Source organism: Phacochoerus africanus, chromosome 11, assembly GCF_016906955.1.
Source record: "Phacochoerus africanus isolate WHEZ1 chromosome 11, ROS_Pafr_v1, whole genome shotgun sequence".
Classification (NCBI taxonomy): Eukaryota; Metazoa; Chordata; class Mammalia; order Artiodactyla; family Suidae; genus Phacochoerus; species Phacochoerus africanus.
Genome location: NC_062554.1, coordinates 27,690,357 through 27,709,828, shown reverse-complemented (window position 1 = coordinate 27,709,828; position 19,472 = coordinate 27,690,357). Strand labels below are relative to the sequence as shown.

The 19,472-nt window shown below is 40.1% G+C and overlaps 1 protein-coding gene across 2 annotated transcripts in view; it reads left to right on the top strand.

The window, feature by feature from the left end:
• The window catches only part of MAML2 (mastermind like transcriptional coactivator 2), a 374,878-nt gene that overhangs the window by 335,689 nt on the left and 19,717 nt on the right, over positions 1-19,472 (top strand). Inside the window, exon 3 of one of the 2 annotated variants that reach the window (XM_047753834.1) lies at positions 17,689-17,892. The exons of the other annotated variant lie outside the window; for it this stretch is intronic. Coding sequence (XP_047609790.1) covers positions 17,689-17,892 — 204 coding nt within the window. The remainder of the gene's footprint in view (positions 1-17,688; positions 17,893-19,472) is intronic. 2 annotated transcript variants of the gene reach the window in all.

The following is a 19,472-nucleotide window of genomic DNA, read 5'->3' as shown; positions in this document are numbered from 1 at the left end:
TAAGGGAGATCCTTGAGCAGATGTCCTTGAATAGTATTTCTAGTATCTAGCCTAAAATTCTGGGGAAGGGGTGGAGGGAAACATATCAAAATAAATCACTCTCTATACAACATTGTAAGTTATTATTTGCATTTAAATAGAAACTCTACAACCTTCCTTTACTGTAATAGATGCTTACAAGTAAATTACTTACTTTTCATGGCTTCCCTCAGAACTGAAAGGACCATATATCAATGCCCACGTTGTTTTCTTCTACCTTCTAAAGACCAATGTAGTAGTAAGTACACCAGTTAGTTCCACTGGAGTTAAATTTGATGAAAAATTGTTCAGCACATACCAGTTAGCCTCCCTGTAATCTTTTGTTTTTATTTATTTATGCAAAAAGTAGATCTCTTATTTTAATTATAGTTTTTTATTTTTTATAAGGATTTTTATTTTCTCTGTTACAGTTGGCTTACACTATTGTGTCAATTTTCTACTGTAGAACAAAGTGACCTGGTCATATATGTATATATACATGTTCTTTTTCTCACATTATCCTCCATCATGCTTCATCACAAGTGACTAAATATAGTTCCCAGTGCTATACAGCAGGATCTCATTGCTTATCCATTCCAAATGCAATAGTTTGCATCTCTTAACCCCAGATTCCCAGTCCATCCCAATCCCTCCCCCTCCTTCTTGGCATATTTATTTTTTATTTTTTTCATCTTTGGCCACCCCACAGCATGTAGAGCTCCTAGGCTGGAGATCAGATCTGAGCTGCAGTTGCCACCTAAGCCTCAGCTGTGGCATTGCTGGATCCTTAACCCACTGTGCGGAATTCCTGGGTACCTGCCTTCCCAAGATGCTGCTCCTAAGATATTTTGTCACAGCGGGAGCTCCTCTTTAATCCATTATAAGTAATAACTCAGTTACTAAAATAAACTATATTATATAGATTTGTTGCTTTTCCTCTAAAAACAGTGACCATCCCACCCACTTTCTTTTATGCCTGAGGACCCAGTGAAATTCAAAGATTAATCCCTTCTTGGTAGGGAAAATATAGCAGAGTATATGAATGGATGTCATATTACCTGGGGGAAAACCATGAACCCAGCCACCTCCAAAAATGATGAGGATAGAGTAAAGAAAATGTGTGAGAAAAAATATTCAGATTTTTAAAAGGCCAGGAAAAGTTGCAGCCCTGGTGGGGTATAGAAGGATTGCTGTTCAAGAGAAGAATCATCTTTTGCATTAAGTGATAGCTATTTATTTTAAAGGAACTGAATGTCATCCCTTTTATGTGATCTATATAGCTACATTAACATTATATCTTACAGTGTTATTTTGTTTCTAAAGAGCTCAAAATACTTTCAGCTTAATTAACCCTCAAAATATGTATTAATTTTACAACCCTTCTAAAGTGGAATGCTAATGATTGCCCAATATCTTTTAAAAAGCAGCTTTTCAAAATAATGCTAGAAACAAAACAAAAAAAATTTTAAATGATGCTATAATCCCAGGGGTGTCTATATGCAAATCTGTCTACAAGGAGAAAACTAAAGTCAAGACTTGGTAGGGATTAGATGCATATGATGAACTTCAACTAAAAATCTATCAGATTAAGTCAGTCCTTGGATAAAATAATCCAGCTCTTTCTTACTAATACCAAAACAACTGGTTGATTCAGTTAATTTAGTTAAATAATTTTTTCAGGCCAATTAATTGCTAATACGTAGGCAAAAAAAAAAAAAAGTTAACTGGATTTTAAGTTTCCATGATATTCAATGTTGTGGCATTTCGCATACTTGGCCCAAGTTCTGTTAAGTTGATGAACAAGCTAGAAATTTTTTTTTTTTTTTGTCTTTTTGCCATTTCTTGGGCCGCTCCTGCGGCATATGGAGTTTCCCGGGCTGGGGTCGAATCGGAGCTGTAGCTGCCAGCTTACGCCAGAGCCACAGCAACGCAGGATCCGAGCCGTGTCTGCGACCTACACCACAGCTCATGGCAACGCCGGAACCTTGACCCACTGAGCAAGGGCAGGGATCGAACCCACAACCTCATGTTTCCTAGTCGGATTCGTTAACCGCTGCGCCACGACGGGAACTCCTAGAAATTTTTTAAATTATTTTTGTGTTTATTTTTTTAAATTATTTCATGTGGATGGCTAGATAACAATATTTGCAAATTATAAATGGAATCCAATTGGCTCAAATTTAGTCACAGTTTGATTTAAATATTCAGAATGTTCAGACGTATACTAAATGAACTGTTATTTGGATCGAGCCAGCAGCTGAAGAGCTGTTGCAGCTCCAGATGTATATTCTTTTAAAAAGTACCACATGGATCTGGAAAATGCAAAACAATGTAAACATTGGAAACTGTACAATATATCAGTCTCTCTTCCTGCATTCTCCTCTGATCAGCAGTTAGGAACATAAGCCACAAATGTTTATCCAGTTGAAAAATCACTGGACAGTTATGTTCAAATCAAGGATCTGTTTCCAGTTACAAGTAACAGAATCCAATACAATCAACCTATCCAAATTGCTGAGAAAAAAAAAAAGTTTAAAAGTTCACATAATTCTGTATGTGCTAAATTTAAATTCAAAGTTTCAATCATAAAAAGATTTTATAGTATCTTGAATTGACAAATAATAGCAAAATTCTTGGGCAAAGCGTTTTATATGCTATGTGATACTGATATTTATCTTTCACTGAAATTTTTTATATATACGCTACTTTCTAATAACACCTAAGTAATTGAAAATCATGTTATAAATTAAGTTTATCTGATTTTCAAGTAATTACTTATTAGTTGTTTAAAAACAAATATAGGGAGTTCCCGGTGTGGTGCAGCAGACCATGAGGGTTGGTGTTCAATTCCTGGTCTTGCTCAGTGGGTTAAGGATCTGGCATTGCCGTGAGCTGTGGTGTAGGTTGAAGATGCAGCTTGGATCCTGCATTGCTATGGCTGTGGAGTAGGCCAGCAGCTGTAGCTCTGGTTTGACCCCTATCCTGAGAACTTTCATATATGTCATGAGTACAGTCCTAAAAAGCAAATAATAATAATAAATAAAAATAAAAACAAATTTATACTGAGTATCTATGTTATGTCAGGCTTATGTGTGCTGGTGTAAATGCAGAGATGAATAAAATAGTTTATATTCTTAAAGTAATACTAGTCCCAAGACATATTTGGGACTCAAGCAATGCCAGTCACCTATGTTGGACAGGTGACAAAACAGACCTACCTTATTCTGAATTCTCTATTCAGATAAATTAATATGAAGAGTTAGCTTGTGAGCCCAAAGTGGTGCTAGAAATCCTTGTAGATGAAAAAATGTCTTAAAAAATCGCACTCCAATGTAATATAAAAATTAAATTAAAAAATAAAAAATAGGAGTTCCCGTCGTGGCGCAGTGGTTAACGAATCCGACTAGGAACCATGAGGTTGCGGGTTCGGTCCCTGCCCTTGCTCAGTGGGTTAACGATCCGGCGTGGCCGTGAGCTGTGTTGTAGGTTGCAGACGCGGCTCGGATCCCGCGTTGCTGTGGCTCTGGCGTAGGCCAGTGGCTACAGCTCCGATTCAGCCCCTAGCCTGGGAACCTCCATATGCCGCGGGAGCGGCCCAAGAAATAGCAACAACAACAACAACAACAAAAGATAAAAAAATAAAAATAAAAAAATGAAAAATAGGAGTGCCCTCAGTGGCTCAACAGAAAGGAATCTGACAAGCATCCATGAGGATGCAGGTTCGATCCCTGGCCTCGTTCAGTGGGTTAAGGATCCAGCGTTGCTGTGAGCTGTGGTGTAGGTCGAAGATGCCGCTTGGATCCCGAGTGGCTGTGGCTGTGGTGTATAGGCTGGCGGCTACAGCTTTGATTCGACTCTTAGCCTGGGAACGTCCATATGCCACGGGTGCAGCCCTAAAAAGACAAAAAATAAATAAATAAATAACAAAATTTAAAAAGCGATTGATATCTCAAAATAATTTAGACTCTCTACTCCACCTTGTAATTCCAAATAACAGAGAAGCTAAAATATTCTTTGTGTGTGTGTTAGATATCCCTTATATTATTACTCAACAGATTGATAAAATTTTTAGGTACATCTTTCTAGATTCATAGCCATAAAGTAACAGTAGATCTGGTAATAGCTGTACAGCTGATTCGATCCATGTAGACAAACAAGATAATCAGATCCAAGAAAGTTGACCTTCCTCATTCTTCCATGGTAGGCTTTTCATTTAAGGTTATCATTTTTCTAAAACATTATTTCAGAACTTTGCAGATCTCGAAATGTGTTTGTATAGTTTGCATAAATAAGATGTGGTAAATAACCTGATTTTCTGGGAATTGATCCAAGTGAAACCTCTCATCTTTTGAAGTTCATCCCATAGTGATCATTAGGGAGAAATCAGCTTTTTTGAAGTTCTACTGAAGTATTTAGTGGCTTGCCTTGCTAATCCAAGGGAGACTTCAGGACTACATTTAACAGAGAACAGATGGCTCCTTTTTAAATGTCCTTTGTGGTCATTATAATAATACATTCAAAAATCGCTAATCATGTCACATTAGAGGAGATAGGCGCACTGGAGGACATTGACCATGGTCACTGTACTGTATCAGTGCCTTTAGATTTCCATGTCTATTACACAACCTTCAATGACCGCAATATTTTCTCATCCTCAAAAGAGGAGATATGTTAGAATTTGTAAGCTACTTTGTAGGTGGAATTATAGTGCATATATTTTAGCGCAGAGTGGATATTCAAAGCACACAGCTTACCTCTAGCAAAATATTTTGTAGCTGTATTTTACAGAATCAGGAAAAAACACAGGCCCTTCCACAGAAGCAGTTCAGTAAGGTCAGAAATCATTAGCAAAGCTCTATAGTTCTACACTGTACCTTCCATGTGGAAGCATATGAACAGGTCCAGAATTCAGCTTAATACGTTTTTCAACATTTCTATCCCCAAGCTCAATTCATTTATCTCAGTCATTTCGGAAGAAGAGAACCAGTTTGATTCCCCACTCCCCACCCGCACCTGGATCAACGTAGTATTTATTCATTATATGCAAAACCACTGCTCGTCATATTGTCAGGTTGCACTTTAGACGCAATTGGAAAAAGAAATTGAATTATTTCATTATGGTGGTATTTGTTGTCACTGTGATTCACTGCAACCAGAATGTCACTGGAGAGGAATTTAGAGATTTTAACCTAACTTCCCTATCTTAAAGTTGAAGAAAATGAGACCTGGAGAGGTTAGAAGAGAAGACTGTGTAATTTACAAGATTCACAGGTCACACAAAACAGATTCCTACAAGAAGCAATGAAAGAATGTCATGGTGTGTAGGAAGTAGAAATTGCCAAAGAATAGTGCAAAATAGGTGGTGGCTTTTCTTGTATACCTTCTCTGAGCCACAGACTGTGCCACATAGTTTACCTACATAATCATGTTTAAGCCTACACAGCAATTGTATGAGGAAGATATTATGATTTACCCCTAATAGTTAAGAAAACTAAGACAAAGAGGCTTTTATATCTTGCCCAAGAGTAATTAATAAGTTATGGGTGAAGTATGTAAACCCAGGCATTCTGACTACAAAAGCTACATTTTTCAATGTTATGGTATTTTGTCATGAGCCATCACATGAAATATGTGAGAATTTTCTTAGGTGTCTCACTTCTCTTTATTAAAGAGACAAAAAGCTAAAAATAGTTTATAAATTTGGGGGCTGCACCCGCAGCATATTCAAGTTCCCAGATCAGGGATGAAACCTGCACCATAGCAGTGACAATACCAGATTCTTAACCCACCGAGCCACCAGAGAACTCTAAAAAAAAAAAAAAAAAAACGTTGATTAAGGTGAAATTCCAGAGTCAGATTCCACATCGATCTTTGTTCTGTTTCCAAAAGAAAACTCTTATATTCTTTTTGAGGTATTAGGAGCCATGTTTGGAATCAGTTCTTAAAAATTCCTGACTTGTTTCATGTATAATTTGGACATCATTTTTTAAAGAACCAACCCTTTAAAAGAGATTTTCTGGAGTTCCTATTGTGGCTCAGCAGGTTAGAATCCAACATAGTGTCCATATGGATGCAGGTTCAATTCCTGGCCTCGTTCAGTGGGTTAAGGATCTGGCAATTGCCACAAGCTACAGCATAGGTCACAGATGCAGCTGGGATCTGGTGTTACCATGGCTGTGGTGTAGGCCTGCTGCTGAAGCTCTGATTCAACCGCTGGCCCAGAAACTTCCGTGTCACAGGTGTGGCCAAGAAGAGAAAAGAATAAAAGGGGTTTTCTTCCTTTTGGACTGTGGTGTCATTTCTCCCTTCTTTTTTTTTTTTTTTTTTTTTTGGTCTTTTTAGGGCCACACCTGCAGCACATGGAGGTTCCCAGGCTAGGGGTCGAATTGGAGCTGTAGCTGCCAGCCTACACCATAGCCACAGCCATGCGGGATCCAAGCCACATCTGTGACCTACAGCTCATGGCAACACCAGATCCTTAACCCAGTGAGCAAGGCCAGGGATCAAACCCGTGTCCTCATGGATGCTAGTCGGGTTCGTTAACCACTGAGCCATGACAAGAGCTCCCCATTTCTCCCTTCTTTAGCCTCCAATACCACCTGTTACTTGTTTGCCTTCATTTTTTTTTTTTTTTTTTTTTGCTATTTCTTGGGCTGCTCCCACAGCATATGGAGGTTCCCAGACTAGGGGTCCAATTGGAGCTGTAGCCGCTGGCCTATACCAGAGCCACAGCAACTTGGGATCTGAGCTGTGTCTGCAACCTACACCACAGCTCACGGCAACGCCAGATTGTTAACCCACTGAGCAAGGGCAGGGACCGAACCCGCAACCTCATGGTCCTAGCCGGATTCATTAACCACTGCGCCACGATGGGAACTCCTGTTTGCCTTCACTTTTAACGAGAACAGAAAATGCTGACAACCTGTCCCATCCAAAATCGTAATACCACCCAAACATTTCTAGAGGAGTAGAACAAGTTTAGGGTATAGAACCAGTTCCTAATGTATGTCCCTTTGAAATAAATGTTTTTGTAAAGAGGAGTTATAAGCTTAATATAGCTTGCATTACACTAAAGAGAGACGAGGGGATTAATATCAACACATTTATAGAATAAACCCAACAAAGGACACTTAAACACAATTTCCTAATCTTGTTTTAGTTGGTAGAGGCAGTAGTGCTTAGCTATTGTTAAGTTCAAGTCACTGAACACATCTCTAGATGATTATTGCTTGTCATTTACTGCTGGTGTTATTATAAGCACCACATTCTCCTCACTATCTGACAACAGAAATTGTATATTATTTAGTCCCATGCCTTGAGTGTATGTATGTTTATATTCAGTAAATATCAAATTGACCTTGGAGGAAATATTAATATTTATTTCAAATCTATTCCATACCTGATACTACTATACTAAGCACTTCACTTAACTTTATTTCATTTGTTCTTAACAACCGCCCTTTGAAGTAAGTATTATGACCCCCATACAACTTTGAAAAAAGTGGATTTGTGATCTGAACCTGATTTTGTCTAATCCCAGAATGACTGTTTTCACTATTGCTGCCTATCCACTCAAATTGCTTTTAAAACAGAGGGATTTTTTTAAAATAATTTGCCCTTTACCTTATCTTATTAAGCCTTCAAATTATTTTGCTTTGTAAAGGCATAGGTGTCAAAAAAAGACAAATTCTTAACCCATCTCCTCATCTTTAAAATGGGAATCATAATTAAAACAGAATTATTGCAGAAATTAAATAAGTATTCACTGTCAAGCCCTCAACACATGGCTTGGCACATAGCTTTAAAAAATGGAAGGAGTTCCTGTTGTGGCACAGAGGAAACGCATCCAACTAGGAACCACGAGGTTGCAGGTTCAATCCCTGGCCTCGCTCAGTGGGTTAAGGATCCGGCGTTGCCGTGAGCTGTGGTGTAGGTCGCAGATACCACTCGGATCCCACGTGGCTGTGGCTGTGATGTAGGCCGAGGCTACAGCTCCGATTTGACCCCTAGCCTGGGAACCTCTATATGCCACAGGTGCGGCCCTAAAAAGACAAAAAAGATTAAAAAAAAAAAAAAAGTAGTAACTGTCAGTAGAAATTGTACCCTACTGTGCCTTCTCCTGCCAATACAGATCATCATCATCTCCATCACTACTCACCACTAGCTATTCTCCTTCCTAACACAGCCTTTATGCCGTGGGCCCCTATGAGGTGGCATGCCCGTAAAAGCGACACTGGATTTAACAACTCAGCTCAACCTTTGCCTTCTCTCCTGCATTGACTTGCCAGTTGCCTTTGAAAAGACCTAGCGTTTTCATCCCATGTGTCTTGCAGCAAGAAATTCTATCCCCATATTCTACTTCACACTGCTTCTTCATCTATTCATGTCTTTAATTACACAAAAACATATATAGAGAATCCCCTGGCCCCTGAGAATATCATGATGAGCATGCCAGCCTTATAAGCATTTAAAATGGCAAGATATATAAGCAAACAAGCAATTGTGATACAGAGTAACAAATGCTGCCTAACCGGCTAGTACTAGCTGTTAGGGAAGCACAAAAGAGGGGTACTAACAGCCTTGGGAGGTCTGAGAGGACTTCCTGAAAAAGTGACATCTGACCTGAGCCTACAAAGAATGCATATTTGCTTGGGAGGGAGGGGCAGGGGAAGAGTGTTCCACACAGAGGGGATGTGAGCATGTGCAAAAAATGTGAGGAGGAGAAAGAACTGTGAGTCTGGAGAATTTCAAGTGGTGTCATATCACTATAGGATAAAGTGAAGAAAGGATGTGTTGAGAGATGAAGCTGGAGAAAGATTCAGAGGCCAGAGCATGGAGGGACTTATCTCTATACCATTTGGGGAAGTGAAGACTTGATTCCAAAGGCAATGAGGAGCTGCAAAGAGTCTTAACCTGGGAGTGCAATGGGGAGGATGCATCCAAAAGGAAAGTTGTTTCATTTCTTTCATAAACACTAACCTTTGGGGGATGGGAGGTGGAGTCTCAACCTGAGGTCTCTGGATGGTCTAGGGATGTTTGGAAGATTTGTAAACTCCCTGAAACTGTAAACAAAATTGTGAGTTGTATGTGTACTTGAGAGGAGGGTAGGAGAGACAGAATCCATAACTTTGTGAAATCCTCAAAAGGCTCTGTTATCCAAAGAACAGTTTGAAACCACTGCTCTAGGGGCAGAAAGTTAACACACCAAGCAGAAATTTCAGGTCTGCCACAAAGAGGCCTTCTAAAGTTGAAGAGTTTCTCTTTTAAGAAAAATTTCTCATTCCTTCCCCTGAGTTACCAAACTCTTCCCACTCCACCCTGACCCACTGACGTTTTGTTCCTGGCCACTCTCCCACCTAAATGCTGCTTCCTTGCTCATGGAACTGGACTTCTGTGCCAACCCATAATAAGTGTCTATCCCAGAAGCTAAGAATAGACACAGTGTCCTGGTGACTTGAAAATTAGGTAACATCTGATGGATGAACTCTACAGTGACCACAACCTCATTCTAATCATTTGAACAAAACAGATTATAAACATATGATCAGGGCTTCCCTGCAGAGTGGGGAAGATTCTGAGCAAGGGAAGAAAAATGCCCCATTAAATAGAAGAGAAAAGCAGCTACTGTTCGTAGTTGCAAAGGATAAAGAAAAATATCTATCTAAATACACCATCCTGTGTTTGCATATTCTACCTTTCAACATTTCCCCTCCCCACTTCCCACCTCCCCAACAGGCCAGACAAGCTGTAATTCTCTCAAACTCATAGACTTTATTCCAGTCATTTCTCCTTAATATATTTGCCTGGATTTGGATATGGTTCTTTATCTTTTAGTTAGGTTTTGTGACCTTGTACAAGTCAAATCCTTGGCTCTTCTGGGAAGTATCTTCAACTGTAAAATGCAGTTGGATGAAAGATCTGTAAGTTGCTTTTTAGTTTCTGCTGTTTGTAATGGTAGCTGGAGTGGAGGGCTCTTGTAAACAAGCCTTGTGATAGATACTTCTTATTCTCAACGTGCCTGTTCATTCCAAGAATTTCTGAGTACTTTTCTCTAAAGCATTTTATCAATTTAATGTAAAAGACCAAAGTGCTTAGCCTGATTTGACTAGGATAGCCAAATAGAGCAAGGGGCAGCAAATTTTTTCCATAGAGGGTCAGTAGCAAATATTTTAGGCTTTGAGGGCCATAAGGTCTCTGTCACAGCTATTCAACTCTGTCACAGTGTGGCAGTAGCTGCAGACAATATATAAATGAATGTGTATGGCTTGGTTCCAGTAAAATTTTATTTACCAAAAAAGGTGGTAAGTTGGATTTGACCAGTCAGGTCATGGTTTAGCGACCCTGCAAATAAATGACTGGAAACCTGAAGATAGCAGTGTTTTATCCCTTCCATCTTTCTGTTTAAAAGTTGTTTCCTGGATGATTTCCCAACTATTGTTTTGTTGTCATTGTCATTGTTGTGTCAAACAATAGCCTTTCGAGTATTTTAGCCACCCACAGCCACCTCACCATCCATGCCCCAAATAAACAACTTAAGTGGACCTGCCATCTTGTAGGGAATCGGAAACAGTTAAGGCAACTTATTTCTCAGGCATAGAGATAAATAAATGGCTTCGTAAGTAGACAGTTCAAAAGATGAATAGCCCGGAGGAACAGTTGAGCAGTTAGTTCACAGGGACAGGGAAAGAAGAGGGAAAGGGGGAAAGAGACAAGCAGGGAAAAAAGAAAGATAGATTGAACGGCAAACCAGTTTGTGAGATCTACTGTACTAACTTGCCCAGCTGGGTACTTTATCTTGAATTTGTTTTGCAAATTGCAGATGCCTAGCTCTGGTAGCCAAGAAAAAGAAAGGGTAGTCATTCCAAGCCAAAACACTCTCATAGATCCCAAGGAACTTACATTACTTCATTTTTGTGGGGAAAAAAAAAATCATTATATATCCCCCTTCCAAAATAAGTTAAGAGAAACAGAAAGCCATTTTACCCAGATACCCAGAACAAGACAAATATTTTTCAGGGACTTGTTTTCAATATTAAGAGAACAATACCTGCCTGATAACTGCTTGCTTTGTGAAACTTACTGCATCACTGTTCAGCTCACCAAACTGCTTTAAATAGTAAAACTGACTGAATTCAATGAGCCTTAACATTTCAATATACTTCAATGAAACCAGGGATATTTTTGTTTGCTGCTTTAGGACATGTCTAATTGGATCCCATTCTACTTTTGCTGAAATCAATCCTGCTTCACACAACCCTTTCATTCCATTAAAATGAAAGAAAGAGGCAATTCTGGCATTTTTATTAACATTTTTTTTAAGATCTCTCACATATTGACCATGGTTTACAGAACCATTTTATCAAAGTCAGAGCTAGGGGCCAGACCTATGCTCTGGTGTTTATTACTGAGATTTACAAGGTTTTCTTCATATGTACTCTTTCTTTAAACATTTATGCCCGAAATTTTAAAGAAGAGGGGATTGGTGAATTAGCTGTTAGAGCTGGGATAAGGGGGTTGTTTCTAATTCCTAACTTGGATATTTTTTTAAAAGGACTTCAAACTGGCTTTAAGAGAAATATAGGTGATAACACGGAAAACAGCTAATTTGTCCTCAACGAAAAAAGGGGTTCCCATTTAAAAGAGTTCCAATGTTCCCTTAATTTTCTGCCAGATTTTTTAGACACAATTTGTGAGCTCATTGAGTTAGTACTTGCCAGGGTGATTCCTGGAAAAGATCTTAAGTCAATAAAGAAATTTGGTAAAGCATCTGTTTACCATATTTTCCATATATTAAAACATGCATCCAGCTTCCTATAAACTTATATCATCCTTACACTCTGCTACTCCCTTGTGAACATGATGATTTGTCCCACTAAAAGGTTGGGTCATTGCATATATGATCTACCAGATGGTCTTGTGACTATCCTGGGCTCTTGGCCTTTTTAATCAATGGAAATTGTTGAGAAGCCAGACAGGAAAACTCAGGAGCCTTTACTCCAGCCCCTGCTATATATAGCAGAGGGGCAGCAACAACAAACAACAGATGCCCTTGCCTGCTTGCTCACAAGGGTGGGTGCGGAGGGGTGGGTGGTGAGAGAGTTGGTTCCTTATACAGGGTGAGGGTAGGGTCAGGTCCCAGGGTTGGGACAGAGAGGTGTCTTAGGTAGTCTGCCCTCCTCTTTGGTGGTGGTGTGTGTACAGAGCATGTCTATTACCCTGCTTTTGCTCTCAGCTCTTCACAAGCAGCAGTTGGGTTTTTAATTTTTTGTATCTTCTTGCCCCTAATTTGTTCCAACTGGACATGTCGCAGTTATTTTTATCCCTTACAGTTTCTTTGTATTTTGTTGCCTGAGGAGATGTTTGTCCAGGTGCAAGCACTGCAGCTACTGCAGCAAAGGGTCCCAGGTCCCAGGTCCCATCCTGTCTCAGTCTCCTAACATCTTTGAGATCATTCTGAAAGATAAATTTCATGTCTGGAGTCCAGTTGGAAAACTTGGAAGTATAGATAAACTGAGGAGTTTAACCAGCAGGCTGCGTGGTCTTTGATTCTCCAAGCCCTGAAGAATGCATTATTATACATAGTTGAGGCTCAACAAATACCTGTTGAATGAATGAATTGAATGAATACGAGTAGAGTGAAGATAGTTCTAAAGCTATGGCTTGATAATCGGCAGAACTTTATTAAAAAATAGACATGCTTTCATTGGTCTAGCTGTCTTGTGCTAGATAAAACAGGGATTAAAAAGTTTTAACCGGGAGTTCCCGTCGTGGCCCAGTGGTTAACGAATCCGACTAGGAACCATGAGGTTGCGGGTTCGGTCCCTGCCCCTGCTCAGTGGGTTGACGATCCGGCGTTGCCGTGAGCTGTGGTGTAGGTTGCAGACGCGGCTCGGATCCCGAGTTGCTGTGGCTCTGGCGTAGGCTGGTGGCTACAGCTCCGATTCAACCCCTAGCCTGGGAACCTCCATATGCCGCGGGAGCGGCCCAAGAAATAGCAACAACAACAACAACTAAATAAAATAAAAAATAAAAAAATAAAAAGTTTTAACCGTATTTAAGCACTAGGCAAACTACCTTAACTCAGTGGCTTAACCAATACTATAAAAGAACTTCAAAATCTTAAATGCACATACACTCACAGAAATGTGGGAAACTATCTATAAACACATATTAAATGTAAGTTTATATTAAATCCCAGAAGAATAGGATTAAAAAAAGCCTATTGTGTAGGTTACCATCAAACATTGTAATTTATTGGTAGAAACAAAAAAACACCAAAAATGAAAGATCATTCAAATTCATTATTTGAACTAGTCTCTAGAAAATTGGGTTTTCTAGCATACAAAAGGCTGCATAAATAGAAATAGACTAATTCATTCACAATCACACCACACATGCGCGTGCACACACACACACACACGCACACACACACTTTCCTCTATGGGCTGAGGATCTGCCATTTTTACCATGGCCTTTATAAGCTCTTGAGGAGAAAATCAGTGTTGAGGGAGAAACAGATGATTTCTATTAAGTCAAGTTCTGCATGGGCTGAGTGTAAGGCAAAGAGAGGCTGAATGTGGAAATCAAAGCCAATGCATGGGTGCATATTTTTCTTTCAAAATATTTTATGTACTGAAGTTTGCACAACATCTTGGCAATGACAGCAAGCCTGTGTAAGGAGGTGTTTTGTGTTTCCTAGCTAACATAAGGGCCAAAAAATGTAGTGGCAGCCAAATATTACTTCCATCATGAACTGAAAGAATGTGCATGGTTGAGTACATGGTAAGGCCCATGGGCTAGAAACTACAAGATGTAAAAATTTACAAAATTCCCAAAGAGAGCTTATCTCTTATTTTTATATCTTCTGGTTTTGTAAAGGAATGAAACTAAATTTAGCATAGTCCATCTGTTTGACTAGAGAGAGAAAAAGACATAGTTACATTTTCTTGGCATGCAGATCTTTTATAAATCCTAGCAGAGGGTGGTTTCCCAGATTCCCCTGGCAATTATTTTGATGATGTTCCCCAGTTCTGCCAACATTAAATGCTCAGTCCACCTCTTTTCTTTCTCTTCATTCCCCCCTTTCCAAATACTTTTTTAATCTTTAGAAAATAGAAAATTGATTAGGACATAGTAGATATTCAGTAAAATTTATCAGGTTTATTAATGGATGGATGCACATGTGGGTGACTAGACTAGACATTAAGAGATCTGGATTTTAATCCTAAGAGACTAGTAGGTATCATACCACCTAATGGAAATTATCACACATTGCTTTTTACTGCAATAACTTTGAGTGTGTATGTGATGTGTATATCTTAAGAGTCCCAGGTAAAATGTAAGCCAGAGATCTTTATATGCAATGGAATACTACTCAGCCATAAAAAGAAACAAAAGAATTCCATTTGTAGCAACATGGATAGAACTAGAAGTTCTCCTACTGAAGTAAGTCAGAAAGAGAAAGATACCATATATCACTTATATGTGGAATCTACAATGTGGCACAAAGGAACCTATGTACAGAACAGAAACAGACTGGCAGACATAGAGGAGAGACTTGTGGTTGCCAAGGGGGAGGGAGAGGAACCAACTGGGAGTTTGGGTTAATAGATGCAAACTGTTACATTAAGAGTGGATAAGCAATGAGGTCCTGTTGTATAGCACAGGGAACTATGTCCCATCACTTGTGATGGGACATGATGAAAGATAATATGAGAAAAAGAGTATATATATATATATATATATATGACTGGGTCACTTTGCTGTACAGCAGAAAATCTACAGAACGATTTAAATCAACTATAATTTAAAAAATTTTAAAGTAAATGAGGGAAAGTGTGGAAATAATAAAATAAAGAATAGTAGGAACCGTGGCCAACTGGAGAGCACAAGGGCCTACCTGTGTTTTAAAAATGATGGGAGCCAAGCATACTGCATGTGCAGTCCTTCACAAAAATAATTATTTCTAAAATATCTCTGCCATGCATGAAATACTGCAAAGATAAATAAATAAGAAAAATAGTAATTGCTAATTTATCTAACATCTATGAAGTGCCTGGAACTGTTCTAAATTTCATCTGGCCTAATTTTATGGCATGACTATAATTACCTTCATTTTACATATGATGAAATGAGAGCATAATGCTTAGTAAATGTATATTGATTGCTCTGTTAATAATGAATTGAATATTAAAAATAAAAAGCAGCACCACAAAGAACATAGTACGGGGCCCCTAGGGCAGATATAGGAAGCACACTCCAAGAGAGAGTCCTGGGGGCTTGTAGGCCATGTAGAAAGAAATCTTTCCCAAAAGCCATGTTGGATTTAAAGTTGAGAGAAATAGAGTTCTCTGGTGCAGTGGCTTAAGGATCTGATGTTGTCGCTGCTGTGGCTCAGGTCACTTCTGTGGCACAGGTTCTATCTGTGGCCTCAGAACTTCCCCATGCCTCAGGCATGGCCAAGAAAAAAAGAAAAAAAAAAGGTTGAGAGAACTGACTGGGCAGTGGGGGCTGATGCCTTAGAGGGTGCTGCTCAGAGGATGTTCCTGCCTCTCCCAAAAACACTCCCTTCCAGGTGCCCGTCGGAGGGTGCTGACCACCGAGGAGAGGGCTCACTATGCATCTGCTGCATGGACAGATGGGTTGGCACAGGTTGCAAGTGTTAACTCTTTCTCCTCCATTCTTCCTGTCTCCGCTGAGACATAGTAGATACAGCAACTGAGAACGCGCGTTCTGGAGTCAGGCAGGCCTGACCTCAGATCCTCCTCAGCTACTTACAGCTAAGTGACTTCTCTAAGCAGGTTTCTTTTTTCTCTTGCTTGCTTTTTTTTTTTTTTTTTTTCTCTTTTCTTTTTAAAGCCACACCCGTGGCCTATGGAAGTGGCCAGGCTAGGGGTTGAATTGGAGCTGCAGCTGCTGGCCTACACCACAGCCACAGCAATGCCAGATCCAACCGTGTCTGCAGTCTATGCCGCAGCTTGTGACAACGCCAGATCCTTAACCCACTGAGTGAGGGCAGGGATCAAACCCACATCCTCATGGGTACTAGTCGGGTTCACAACCCACTGAGCCATGACAGACACTCCTGAGGCAGGTTTCTGATCTGCCAAATTAGGATGATAATGCTGGTCCTTGCTCATTGTTTTGTAAGGAGGATTAAATGAAATACATCATGCAAAGCACTTTGTATAGTGACTGGCCCTGGCGGGTAATAAACCTCAGTGCATGGTCATTTTAGGATTATTTTGTATCTCTTTGCTTTGGAGGCAGTTGGTGAACTCTGTAGCCCCAGGGATTACTAAAGTAAGACCACGCTACCTACATCCCCAGGCTTTGGACTAGTGGCTTTTTTTTTCTTTTTTCTGCCCAGCAGCTAACTAAAGAAAAAGAGATAAAAAGACAGTGACTGCCCACAAATGGAATACCTGCTACTACTCATCAGACATCATGGGATTTGCTTTTGCTTTTTAATCTCTTGTAACCTCACATAGTCCCCCTGGGGAATGAAAGTTGGACTTTATTATTCCCATATATCTAGTGTTTCTCAAAGGGCGTTCCCTGGATCAGTGAGCATTAGAATCACCTGGGTAGATACCCAATCTATAGCCTTAGAATTTCTGGAGCAAGGCCCAGGCATCTGCTTTCCAGATGAATATCATCAAAGTGTGAGGATCTTTGATTTAGTGCTTGTATCATTTAAGCTAAACCTTGGTTCTATATTTTCCTGTATTTTATGTGTAAGCATGTAATTTCTTTCTTAATTAGATGATAAATTCTCCAAAATGAAGACCATGTTTTCTAGTTCTTTTTTTTTGTAACCCCAACAGTGTACAGCTCCAGTCCTAAATGCAGCACTGGGAATTAGTGAAAATATCTGCTGGGTTGGAGTTCCTCTGGTGGCTTAGCAGGTTAAGAACCGACATAGTCTCCATGAGGATGCAGGTCCAAGTCCTGGCCTCTGTCAGTGGGTTAAGGATCTGTATTGCAGTGACCCGTGGCATAGGTCGCAGATGCAGCTTGGATCCCCACATTGCTGTGCCTATGGTAGAGGCCGGCACCTGAAGATCCAACTCAACCCTTAGCCCGAGGACTTCCATATGCTGTGGTCTGGCCGTAAAAAGAAAAATAAATAATAATATCTAGCTAGGCAACATTTCGGTGTTTGTGAAACAGAAACTCTGAGGTCTTCCTGCCTTATCACAGAAAGCAAGGCCCCTTCTGTCCAAAAGGGTTATTCAACTTTTAAACACATGAATTGAAACCATTTTTACCGCAGGATCAGCAATGATAGGTGCTACCTTTAGGGAAAAGGAAGAACTTGTTACTTCATGATGTATTTGTTCCTGAGCAATTGAGAGGTTTGCCATATGTTTCTACAGTAATTTTCTGTGAGGTTCCGTAAATGCCTTCGGGAATGTGGAGGTTCCACCGTTAGAGTCATGTGTGAGCTTTTCCAGTGTCCTGGTGTCACTAATCCAGCTGCTTTGGTTGCTATGATATGCAGTTATTTCTTCTACATTTAAAAAGGCAATTCTCTGATCTCCAACTCATTAACCATGTTTGATCTTAACAAGTTGAAAAATGTTCGGAATCTATGCTTATGATCTTTGCGCGACTTTTTTCTTCTTTCAATTCACAGTAGCTTTCCACCGCCCCCCTTCTCTCTTTTAGGATCAACACTCTGTGGTAGGCCAGAACACAGGCCCCAGTCCAAGTCCCAACCCCTGCTCAAATCCAAACACTGGAAGTGGTTACATGAACTCCCAGCAATCACTGTTGAATCAGCAATTGATGGGAAAGAAACAGACTCTCCAGAGGCAGATCATGGAGCAGAAACAGCAGCTTCTCCTCCAGCAGCAGATGCTGGTTGATGCGGTAAAACTTTCTCCTCATTTCGACTACACATACCTGTTGACCCAACAGAGGGAATTCATTATTTTCCATTTCTACTTGCTGCCCTTTTCTCTGTGTCTCCCTTTGTGACAGCAACCACGGTGTCCTGGCTGAAAGGCTAATTCTATACGTGTAAAGTGCTGCAGGGGAAAAAAAAAAAAAGGAAAGAAAAAAACTTGATTTACCAGCTGCAGGGCAGTTGGAATGCACAGCACCTGGGCGGACTAGCCCTGCCCAGCCCAGGAATTTAAAACCACCAACAGGGGCATTTGAATCAGGCGAAAGAAACCAGTGTTGTTCCATATCCCCGAAGAGCAGAAAGTAGTGGACAAAATTTTGATTGACTCCAACCCAAACTGATTTCAGAGATACAAGAGTTTGAAAAGACACCATGGAGTTTTAAAACTTAAGATTTGGCTTCCAAAAAAAAGCATCTCAGAATGGGAGGTGCTGTGTTTTTTTTTTTTTTTTAAAGAAAATTGAAAATATACTTCCCATTTTTGTTATATGTAAGTAACCTTACCTTAAAAGCGGGGTTGTTATTTCCCACACATTATCCAAACCTCAACCCTGCTTCATTGTTTATCTGCTTGTCCCTTCTATGTTCTCAAGCTCATACATTCAACAACTGAGCCAAAAAGTCTTCCTGCCTCCCAAGACCAAAGCCCTACCTCCAAGTTCTGTTCTCTCCTTTCAAACTATTTGGCCAAAAGAAAGAGGAAAGGGGCAAAGTTAACCATCTCTAGGTTGACAGAGCCAAGGTATGCAGAAAAGAATAGATAAATAAAAATGTACAGTTTAAGGAGCTTTGCAGTAAGAGTCAGAAACCCAGGGTGTGATAAGCATTGTAATTCATTCAGCAAATATTTACTCTTTTACAATGGGACTACAGCCATAAACAAGACAACCCTGTCTTTGTCCTGAAGGAGCTTAGAGCCCACTGGGGATGTCAAATAAATAGGCAACTGTAACACCTATAATTAAGTGCTGTGATATGGTAACTACCCAAAGTAGTTTCAGCAAGGAAGTTATATCTACTGAAGATGTGGAGGTGAAGTAGGAGATGATAGGAAGAACAGGAGAGTGTCCAGCATATTCAAAGACTCAGGGACAGGAGTTCCCACTGTGGTGCGGTGGGCCTTGTCTCTGCTGTGGCTCGGGTTCGATCCCTGGCCCGGCACAGTGGGTTAAGGACTCAGCATTGCTGCAGCTGTAGCGTAGGTCGCAGGATTCTATCCCCGGCCCAGGAACTTCCACATGGTGTGGATGCAGCTGGAAAAGAAAAAAAAGACTCAGGGACAATAAAGGATACTACATAGGACATTAACTGAAGCATAACCTGTGCACAAGGATGAGAAGTGAAAGGCAGGGAGGTCAGAGGGGACATCAAAGGGTAAAGCTTGATAAATCAGTTTACATTGTCTGAAAAGCAATGGAGAGGACTTTAGAGCATTTTTTAAAAAGCATTTAAAACAAGGAAAACTAATTACATTTCATTATAATAAAGATATAAACATGGAGTTCCCATCATTGCTCAGTGGTTAATGAATCCAACTAGGAAC